General features: G+C 39.7%; 1 protein-coding gene across 2 annotated transcripts in view; it reads right to left on the bottom strand.

Annotated features, from left to right (window-relative positions):
* Window positions 1–2,883: 2,883 nt before the first annotated feature.
* The window catches only part of polr2b (RNA polymerase II subunit B), a 32,613-nt gene continuing 23,588 nt past the window's right edge, over window positions 2,884–11,908 (bottom strand). The window contains exon 25 of one of the 2 annotated variants that reach the window (XM_080901802.1): window positions 2,884–4,112. In XM_080901802.1, coding sequence (XP_080757928.1) covers window positions 4,023–4,112 — 90 coding nt within the window. In that variant the 3' untranslated portion in view covers window positions 2,884–4,022. Of the gene's footprint in view, window positions 4,113–4,164; window positions 4,761–11,908 lie in introns of those variants that run through there. The other variant, XM_080901801.1, reaches the window with a different exon arrangement.

Below are 11,908 nucleotides of genomic sequence, written 5' to 3'. Positions count from 1 at the left end.
ATATATATATATATATATATATATATATATATATATATATATATATATATATATATATATATACATACATATATCACTGACTTTCAGCTTGTTGTGTTTGTGGATATATGACTGACTTTAATTATTAAACATTCGCACATAAATAAGTGACGTCATATTCAGTACTTTTGACAGTTCACTCTTCGGCCGCTCCATCTTATTAGGGAAATTCCACATACATAAATGTAAATTTCAAAACTCAACCCCATCATTTAATTTGTTTTTGATTGAAATTGAATATTACTTAAACTCTCTTAAATTAACTTCCAATAAAAAAGGTTTATCATTGATTGAAATTCATTCAGAAATGTTTAACGAATGAGCCGTCACAACTTTCAAATACAAAGTTGTTATGAAGTCTGTCACATTCCCCCCCCCCCCTTTTTTTTCTTTTGTTTTTTTCCTTTATTTATTTATCCTTCTTATTTCATTGTACTGTATATTGTTACTCTTATTTGCCTTGTATGTCTGCTGTACAAACTGAACTGGAATGACTGACTTTTCGCTTTATAATTTCAATAAAGTTTGGGGAAAAAAAACCCCTCTTCGGCCGCTCCGTTCTGCCGTATTTTGCGGCAAAATTCTCCACATCCACCGCCACGCTATGACTTGTGGGATATATGGGACCACGAAGCGTGCACTGGACCACGCTTGATATTTGGGGAAATCGACGGCGCATTTGGAGTATGCATTTGAAGTACACTTCGAATTGGGACAGCCGTCGTCGCGTGGCGGTGATGTAACTGCACTTAAAATGCGTACTTCAAGCATGCAGACCCTGAATTGGGACACAGCCTTTGTCTTATTCTGACGTCTGGCTTTCTTGCTGCAGCTCGTCCTGTCAAACCTGCAGCTCAAAGCCTTCTCTTCACACCTGAAACTGAGACTTGCTCACTACGACCACTATTAAGCTGTGTGGACGTAGCCTGATTCAGTCGTGTCTTTGGGTCTGCAGACCTCTTCCTGTCAGTTTGTTTCTGAGCCTTTGGATGCTAAAGGAAACTGGACTCACTGACATCTTGACTTTGTTTGCAGTTTCTCTGTCGGACAGACCGACATTTATGTGTTATGATGGTCTGTCTCTTTTCCACTGTTATTCTCGCCATGTTTGTATCAACACACTACAGTACAGTACTGTTCAGCTGATGCCCACGAGGGTATGGTACCACAGTGTGCTCCAACACTGCTTCATGCAGACAGAGGGGGACGTAATCCAGAACAGTTAGAACACCTGTAGGAATTAGTAGCACCAACTTTCAAGGCTGATCAATCTCCAGTACTGCAGAACAGCTTTAACCTCCTAGGACCTGGCGACATCACATTTTGGGTATTTAGACCAAAACACTCAATTTCGCTCTACAAGGGCCAAATATCCACTTAGGAGGATATTATACTTGTAACAAGTGTCACCTGGCAGTTTGTTGCTCTCTACCAGGTGATTGGCTGAAGAGCTGTGAAAAGGTAGTGGGTTTGTGGGGTGAAGTCAGCGCTCTTCTGTGGAAAAAAACAGAGGCAATTAATTCACTCGAGTGCGAGTGGGTATACTGTCGGTAAGAGACTTTTGCCATTTTTGTTTGGATCATTTGCTATTGTATGTGCCTATTTTTAATGTGTTGTTGGACTTTTTTAGTGTGACCACTGTTAAGGTTCAAAATTGAGGAAGGAGAATACAAACCACCCATGGTCCAGGAGCTCTTGGTCAAACAATGATTTTAATGAATACACACGTGTGGGAAGACAACTCTGTATGCAGACAGCAAGTAGTCTTCAACTTAATCAAAGCATGAACAGATATTTTATAGCATCAGGGTTTGATTTACTGACGCCCCTTCATGCGTCACAGATACATTTTATACATAGATCAGATCAACACCACAATGACTTTTAACCCAGAAGATCATCTTCTATTTTCATGGCTGGTACTTTCCGTTCTTGTCTTAAAGTGAATTGTTCCTCTTTCTTACCGAGACATGACTAATCTCTCCTCTAAATAAATCTAACTCATGTGTGTGTGTATGTTGACCTCACATGCTCTCTGTGTCACCTCTTCACCTACTAACTGTCTGTGTCTCGTCCTCAAATGCTCTTTCTCAATTCACCTGTTGCACTTCTGACCTTTCACCAGACCAGAAGCTCACTGAGACTATATGTATGTCTTCTACTAAATAAATGTTTTAACCAAGAACTTCTACTAAAACCTTAATATAAAATGACCTGATATAAGTGTTTTGTAAGCATGTATTGCAATTCCTTCTATGGCTCCAAGTCACTTGCACAATAGATTGTCCGGACATCGCGCCGAACAAAGCTTCCAACCCCCAATTAATTGACCGAGCTCCAACTCTTTAATAAGCACAGATATGCATTGTGTATAAAATAGTCATAACTGCACCTGAAATACAAGGTCAACATAATAACTGTATGCATAACATCTTAAAGCCTTCTTAAAGCTATCTGTTACATTGTTAAAGCCTCGTCTTAGCCTGCTGCTCAAAATAACTTCCTGCTTCTGCAAACTCTCTGCAAGCCTGTTTCCTGTCAGCCTGTGACTTTTAGCCTTTCTGAAAGACACACACTGTTCAACCCCTGAATGCAATATAAACTCCAGATTATATTATTAATGCAATGGTAATAATGATGATTATTTAACAATAGCAGTAAAATAATTTCCCTGCTCCACACCACGAATTTTAATAGAAGAATTGATCAAGCCCTAGATCGACGGTGCGCAGGGAAACTGATCAATATTGTAGGTATATTGAGTGTTTGTTTTGAATGGTTTCATAAAACTGATATTTTATTGGGTAATATTTTAATCGATAATCTCGATAGTCTCTGCTGTCCTTTCTTTGTTCTTTTGATTGATTTGTAATTTTGTTTTGGTTAGTTGTCCAGCCGTAAAGGCGGGTATTGATTGAGAGTGAGTTGTGTAAGGGCGGACTAACCTCCCTTTTTGTTTTTTGTTTAATTGTTTGTGCCACTTCCCTTTATCTCCCAGATCGCAGGTCATGCATAGCACTGATTCCCAGCTGCGCTGAGACCCGAATTGTTTGCAGTGCGTGCCACGATTGCAGTGTCGCTAAGCAGGGTGTGACGGGTTGCAGTGTTATTTTCGCACCGTTGGTGTGGTAAGTCTCATGTGCAGCTGGGATATCAGCAGAATGTGTTGTAAGTCCTGTCTAATTGATGTAATAAATAAATGATCAATTTATTTCTTTGCCCCATTTACTCATACCTTGTCCTCGGTTACATACTGCTACTGTTCTATCGAAATTTTAAACGAATATCCTCATATGTGGATCTCATTTTTCTTAGAAACAAAAATCAGGTTAAAAATGGTTTTTACATTCATCAGGTCCCAATATGCCCAAATATCAAAGAGAAATTAAAAATGCGTGCCATGGAAGACTTTGGGTCTTAGGAGGTTAAATTGTTAACTCATGTTGTGTTCCCTGAAAAAGGTCTTTTTATATAATTCTGACATGTACGTGTTTTTCCAGTTTTGGGTAACCTTACCGTTTTTAACCTTTGGCAGTTCACCACTTACCTTTGTACCATTTCAAGCTGTTCACTGGACTTACACAATTTGAATTGCAACAAATAACTGGAAAAACTGGGTGTTCTAAAACTTAACTGGTAGTGTATATATTAATATTCTTATATGCAGGTAACATGACCCTTCAAATGCCTGTAACGTGAGCGTGCTCAGAGTGAGAGAGGATTCAGTTAACTTGAGTTTTTAAATCGATCACCTGACTCAAAAACATCTCTGATCAATACTGGAGACTCACCAGTTGTACCTTAAAGTCATAACCCGTCAGGATAGTCACATGAAGAACAAAACACAGATCATCACATGATCAGGAACTGATTTATTGACTTTTACAAAAAGCAAGACAAAAAAAACTAAAAAAAACAACAACTAAACTTCGACTTTCACTTTCTTGTGACGTCACAATGTTCTCTGCATCCGGTTGATTACTTTATGATGTCATCATACGAGGAGCAATGCTCATTGACATCAACTCCTGGAACAGAAGCTTACAGGCGTATGGCATCCGCACCAGAGAGATCTGACAACAACAAACAAAGTGAGGTAAACAACACATAAGAACAAAGACAACCAAAGCATCTCTTCAGCTGGTTTTCTGAAACATGCTTGGACCCTGACATAAAACTCTGGCTTTTCTGTTCTTGAAAAACAGTAAGCCTAGGGACTTCTGCTTCAGCCAATGGAGTAACCGGTCACGTTGAGGAGTTGCTCTCCCACCTTACCTTTAGTTATTCCTTCTAATCTCGTTATCTTGGATTGTTTTCTACTCACTCAACATCGAAAGGGTTATAACCCCTAAAATGCCTTAAGGGAGTGGGAGAATATGCCGAAACAACAAGATAGAAGCGCTTCGACCGCTAAAGCTAACTCTCAGCCGGACCAAGCTAATGCTAGCAGCAACGCAGCCGCTAGCAAAGACTCGGAGATACTCAGCTATAGTAAAGCCAAAAGCGGAGATTCGAGAGGACAGCAGACAAAATATGGGCAAACTGAGCCATGAAATTAATGCAAGCTGGATAACATTGCCTGGGACATACAGTGCCTATCAGAGCGGGTGGATGAGGCGGAGTCCAGGATCACCCAGCTGGAGAGCTGGGCTGAAGAGGTGACCATGGCCATGTGCACGAGTCTGGAGGAGCGGAAAAGTCTTCAGCAAAAGATTACTGATCTGGAATCAAGGTCACAGAGAAACAATATTCGTCTATTCGGTTTGTTGGAGGGGGGAGAAAAGAACCCGGTTCCATAATTCATGGACCCACCTGCAAATACCGGAGGATTTTGACATGAAAATTTAACGCGCACATCGTTCGCTGGCAAGTAAACCCCTACCGGGGGCACCTCCGGGACCTGTCATCAACTTTCAGGAATATTCAACAACATGGTCCTGAGAGCATGGAAAAAAAAAAAAAAAAAAAATCAAAGTAGGTGCCAGCTTCATCTATTTCGACCATGATTATCCATGTGAAATTGTCAAAAAAACGCAAAGAATACAGCCATAAAGAAGCTGCTCAAAGAGAAAAACATTTGGTTTCAGAGGAGGAAGATCAGCCGAATGCAGTGTCGCAACTTCGAGAGCTTCTGGGCTGGCAATCAGCAAAAGGCAACGGCCTAGCCACGGCAATGAGAGCAAAGGAAAAGCTACAGGGTTTCCAAAGAGATCCAGTGGTTTAGTTTTAATGAGGAAGCTCCTTTCCGCTCCCTTTTGGCCTCACTTCATTCACCAGCCAGGTGGGAGAGTTGGTTCTCCGTTTACGTTCTTATACGTTGGGACTTTTAGGATGGTGGTGTTTATGTCTATAGACAGTTACTTTCCTTTCCAGGCCCTCTCACTTTGAGAGGCTTCCCCCCGACCCACCAACGGGGTCTTAGTTGGGGAGCAAGAGTCTCCTCTAGAAGTCAGTTCTTCATTGTTTCCCCTATATCTGTTTTGCTATGGTTTCGGGGGCCACTGTTCCAGTTTCACTTATTTTTACTGTCTTGTTCAATGTTGGATAGTTTTAAAATAGCCTCCCTGAATGTTAATGGTTTGGGCAATCCACTTAAAAGGAAAAAAAGGGTTCTGGAGAAATTGAAGAAAGGATGGCTCACACGTGGCTTTTCTAAAAGAGACACATTTGTCAAAAAAAGGAACACGCTAAATTTTAATTTCCCAGATATTCCACTTTTTTATAGCACCTGTAGCAATAGCAGACAAAGAGGAGTAACAACTCTTATTTCTAATCTATTAAACTTTGATTTCCTTGATGAGGTTGGTGACAAGGTGGGCAGATATCTATCAAAGGGAGAGTTAATAATATTGTTATCACACTAGCTAATGTGTATATTCCTCTCGAATGTGATAGAAAATTATTTAAGTCATTTTTTTTGATGCTTTAATTAGAGTGGGCGAAGGGATTTTATTCTGTGGTGGAGACTGGAATACAATTCTTAACGTCTCCCTGGATATGACAAGTTGTAAGAGACAAAAAACATAGTTCAAAGGATCTTAATATCTTGATGAAAGAAACTGGTCTGTTCGATGTTTGAAGAGCCCTCCATCCTAAAAACAGGGATTACACCCACTGCTCATTCTCGCACCAAATTCATTCCAGACTTGATTTCTTCCTAATGAACGTTGTTGACTGACATAGAGGAAAGGAGTGGTCGATCGGTACTTCAGATTTATCAGATCATAATATGATTTATTTATCTGTTCAATTATCAAGTTTTGCCAAATCTACAATATGGAACTTAGGTATCCTCAATAAAGAGTCTGCTATAAAGGAGTTAAAGGGGGAAATAACCAGTTGCACAGGAGATAATAACGATGGTCAGGTTAAGGCGATTGTGGTGTGGGACACGGTTAAGGCAGTGAGAGGGGTAGACTGATTTCAAGGGTGGCTCATCTAAAAAAAAAAAAAAAAAAAAAAAAAAAAAAAAAAAAGGTAAAAGGGCAGCATATGATGATCTCGAAAAAGATCTGAGAAACGTAGAAATCAAACTACAACAAAACGGCAAAGATCAAAGCTTGGTCAACCAAATTAGAGTAACTAAAAACAAGATAAAAGTGTTAGTGCAAGACGAATTGGAAAAGAGATTAAGATTCTGCAAGCAATCCCTTTACGAATCATCCCCGAAAGCAACAAATTCTAGCTAGGCGGCTCCGGAAGCAGGAACAAAAGCATGCTGTCCTTCGGATCAGGGACCCCTCTAACGCTAACTTGATTTATGATCTGGTAGAAATTCACACAATTTTTAATGACTACTACCAATCGTTATATTCGTGTCTAGCTCCAATAGCAGAAATATTTATCCTCTTTAGCTCTTCCTTCTCTTGGATTATTACAGAATGAAGCTTTATGCACACATAACTAGAGAACAATTAGATACTGCAATCAGTAACTTTAAAGCAAATAAGTGCCCTGGTAGTGATGGATTTCCAAATGAGTGGTACAAAATATTTAAAGAGGAACTTGCCCCTACTTTACTCGAATCCTTTAACTTGACCCTCGACAATGCTAAAATATCTCCATCCTGGCGTGAGGCAGTAATATCTGTCCTACCTAAAGAGGGTAAAGATAAAGAATACTGTGAATCTTACCGCCCCATTTCTATTTTGAATGTAGACTATAAATTATTTACGTCAATAATTTCTAGACTAGAAGTCCATTTGCTGGATTTAATACACGAAGATCAGATAGGCTTCATAAAAGGGCGTCAAACACATGACAGTATCAGAAGAACGCTTCATATTATAGAAGAAGCAAAGAATCAGAAACTGAATATGGCACTAGTAAGCCTAGACGCAGAAAAAGCTTTTGACCTGGTCAGCTGGCCCTTTCTTTATAAGGTACTAGAGTGTCTAGGATTCAACAAGATCATTAAATGTATACAATCATTATACAGTAGCCCAGTGGCCAGGTTAAAGATCAATGGACATCTATCCTCTAGTTTTCAATTGAATAGAGACACCCGGCAAGGATGCTCAGCCCCTCGCTCTTCGCTTTGTTTATTGAGCCTGAATCCTGATATGTCACCCCCTGAGCTCATGTCAACTCTGAAAGAGTTTGGGGCCCTGTCTGGTTATAAATTAAATATTACTAAAACACAAGTCCTGAACTTTGATAATCTGCTGAACTCAATTCAGGAGGACACAACTCGCTGGTCTTCACTGACTCCGGACTTTAGTACAAGAATAGAGATTGTGAAGATGAATCTGTTGTCCAGATTCTTATATCTCTTTATGGCTCTTCCCATTAAAATCCCAGATGTTCAATTCAAATCCTGAGACAAGTTAATATCACACTTTATATGCGCAGGAGCTGGACCAAGGATACAATTTAAAACCCTTCAAATTGATAGAGATCATGGCGGACTGGCCCTCCCCAACTTATTACTTGGCAGCAACATTGTTTGTTGATGTTCCCCGGCAGTGGGGACCCAATGGAAACAAATTGAGTTTAGCATGTCTCCTCCCCAAACACGGTTGGTAGAAAAATCAAGGATAAGTAACTTAGATAACCATATAGTGGAAAACACTCTTTTAATTTGGCATGAAGTTATTAACAAATACAATCTGGGGAGCAATATTAACATTTTGTCATGGCCTTCCTACTTACAGAAGTTCCCACCTGGAAGGTTAGATCCAACATTCTTGGGTTGTATTGGAAAACGTTTAACTGCTCTGTGTCTGTTTGTAGAAGCAGGCACCTTTAAATCATTAAAAAAAAATTGAAAACAGAATTCAATCTGGAAAATACGGATCTGTTGCGATATCTGCAGGTTCGTCATTTTTTTCCAATACAGAAATAAAGGGCCCCTCCTCCCCAGAAATTGATCTTGTCAAAGTCTTTACAAATGCCTACAAATGTCTGCCCACCAAAACAGTGTCTAAACACTAGAAAGGGCTACAAAAACAATATGGCAACAACACACTATATGTGAAGTCAAAATGGGAAGCAGAGTTGAAAATTGGATTGTCAGAGGGTGATTGGCTCTAAATGTGTACCACACAACAAACATCAACTAGCTCCTAAAGGTGGAGGGAATTCAGGTGGAAAACTTTTAGATTCTTTATTTCTCCACATATTACTAACAACTTTCAAGGGCACCGGCAACAATGTTGGAGACAGTGTGGCCACCTGAACGCCAATCACTCTCATATTTTTTGGACATGTACACAATTGACTTCCTTTTGGGACAGTATATCCAAGTTAACAGATAACATCATGTCCTATGCCATCCCTAAGGATCCCAGAATCTTATTACTGGGCTTGCTACCCAGAGATTTGATTCTAAAAAATGACAGATATATTTTTAAAATCCAGTTGATCGCATCTAAAAAGGCCATAACAAGGAATTGGCTTAAGACAGATCCTCCCTGAGTTAGTGCTAGAGATTATAGAGGAAATGCATCTTATGGAGAGACTGACTTTCCTTCTACGACTAAAAGGTCATCTCTTTCAACAACGTTGGACTAAATGGCATAAATATAAGCAAAGGCTTGAAAATTCTGTCACTTAATTTTGCTTATCTCTCTTTTTGTGTGATGATTGGAACATTTTGTTCCTCTTTTAATTTTGCTGTTTTTTTGTTTATTTGTTTTTTGTCATACTCCTGTCAGAATGAAAATTCTAAATAAAAAGTTCAAAAAACAAAACAGTAAGCGCTTACTGTTTTGTAAGCCTACTACTGTGTTATATATAAAATGTATTCAGTGCTCAGACTGAATACATTTGCAGATGTTTCTATTGGTGGATTTATCGTGAGCTCAGGATTGAAATCTCTGTCACAGTGTGTGGGGAGATCGTGGCTCAAGAGTTGGCAGTTCGTCTTGTAATTGGAAGCTCCGACAGTAGGACTGGGCAATATATGGAATTTTTAAATATATCGATATATTTTTATATGAGATATGAGATGTGACAATATTGTTTATATCGATATAGTCTATGTTACGTTTGAACTATACTTGTGGAGCCGCAAGTTTGCCTCTCTTTCGTCCACTTTTGTCTCTACGCAACGTTAATCGGCCTCGCCTCTCCTTCACTGAACACAACTCCCCCTCCCCCATCGCTTCACCTGCAGGCAATGACAAGATGGACACGGCAGCTATCAAAGAAGAGCTGGTCGGTAAACGACATAACTGCATTAACAGGGCAAATCTCTTAACGAGTTACCGCGGATCGCCCCATGCATGGGGCTGGACGGTGTCAACGCATTAATGAGCTGACCGGGCTAAAATCCTTTCATTTTCTCAAAAATCGACAGTGCGCCTTATGTATGAATTCTGGTTGTGCTTACTGACCGCAAACCGATTGTATGTGGCACACGGCGCTCAGAAACCTTTCAAAAATGTTTTGGTACGACTTTGGTAAGCTACGAAACTGCTTGATGGATTGTTGGAGCATTACAGAGGAGCCTCGCAGAGTTATACGTACTCTGCTTCAACGTAATATTACCGTAATGTGTGTGTATAAGGACCAGTGTTGGTCAAGTTACTTGAAAAAAGTAATCAGTAACTAATTACTGATTACTTCCCCGAAAGTAATCCCGTTACTTTACTGATTACTTATTTTCAAAAGTAATTAATTACTTAGTTACTTTTTAAAAACACGATTGATAGAAGTGATAGATCTTTCAGCCCAATTCTACTTTTCTGCATAACCCATCATACAAAATGTAACCAAATGGAAGTCTCTTTTTAAAACTTTTAAAAAACGTTTTATCAGTTTTAATCTTTTAACTTTATGCACCAAGCAAAAATTTTATTATATGCACCATTCTCTGACTGGAAGAAATTTGTTGAACATTTAAACCCATTTTCTGCACATTCCAGTACATAAAATAAAATATTTGTGTTTACACTCAGTCTTTCAAATAGATGCAAGTAAAACACAGCTGAAAATAAATAAAATCAAAGACTCAGCGGTCCTGTTGCTCTATTTTCTCCTGTATAGCAGGAGTGGGTTAGGCGGAGGTTTACCCTGGTGCAGGTCTGCCGCATCGGTCAGTGGAAGAATCCGCGAGTTTCTCTGAATTTCCCATTACGTCGTAGCGCACTCGGTGCTTGCTCGGAAGTTTAGGGGGTTTTTTTCGCTGTAAAAAGAAGTTTTCTTCCCACACAGTGAACAGCAGACGCTAATGTTTTTGTCACTTTTTATGGAATCAAACTCAAAGTAAGGTCAGTACTTCCACGCTTTAAACGCTACATGCTCATACTCTCTCCGCACTCAATATATTATCCATTGTTGATCTGCACACAGCTGTTGTCACGAACGTCACACTCGCAAAAAAGAAATCATGGTTTTAGTAACGCAGTGTGCTTACGGGAAAGTAACAGTAATCTAATTACCGTTTTTGCAACAGTAATCCCTTACTTTACTTGTTACTTGAAAAAAGTAATTGTAATCCAGTAAATGCTCATAATTTATTTCTGAGTAATTTTTTCTTGTACATCTACGCTGTATGTTAATAAAAGTGCCTGTGTGAAAGCTGGGACACAGCTTTGACTAAGAACTCTTTTTGTTCTCACTTTATGGCTTTAAAAAAAAAATATTGACACATATCTTATATTGCCATCCAGCTAAAGAATATCGAGATAGGAATTTTGGGTCATATCGCCCAGGCCTATCCGACAGTCTCGGTCATTGTGTCTTTGGGCAAGACACTTCACCCGTTGCCTACTGGTGGTGGTCAGAGGGCCCGGTGGCGCCAGTGTCCGACAGCCTCGCTTCTGTCAGTGCGCCCCAGGGTGGCTGTGGCTACAATGTAGCTTGCCATCACCAGTGTTTGTGTGAATGACTGGATGTAGTGTAAAGCGCTTTGGGGTTCATAGGGACTAAGGCTACGTTCACACTGCAGGCGAAAGCGCATCAAATCAGATTTTTTTATTTATTTATTTATTTTTAACCCTATGCGACCCATATCCGATCATGGTATGACAGTGTGAACGGCACAAATCCGATATTTTCAAATTTGACCTGGGTCACTTTCGTATGTGGTACTGAATCCAATACATATCCGATGTTTTAGAAAGCGACTGCTGTTTGAACGGTCATGTCGCATTAAATCAGTCTTTTACGTCACTGACACAAGACAGACGCCAATTATCAGTGCCCGAGAAGACATCGCGAACGCTTCCTGGCCATCCCGTGTAGATGTCAGTGAAACTGTTGGGAAGACAACGTTGGAGAAACGTGAACATTTTATTTGTACTGTATAATCTGCAGATTCTGACAAATCTGCAACTATCCTTTGAAGCACCGCTCCTCTAAAACAGCTATAAGGATCATTATTAGGTTATCTTAGAGCTGGGCGATAGAACGATAACGATATGTA

This window comes from Rhamphochromis sp. 'chilingali', assembly GCF_963969265.1.
Source record: "Rhamphochromis sp. 'chilingali' genome assembly, chromosome: 13".
Taxonomy (NCBI): domain Eukaryota; kingdom Metazoa; phylum Chordata; class Actinopteri; order Cichliformes; family Cichlidae; genus Rhamphochromis; species Rhamphochromis sp. 'chilingali'.
This window is presented reverse-complemented; position numbering and strand designations above follow the sequence as displayed.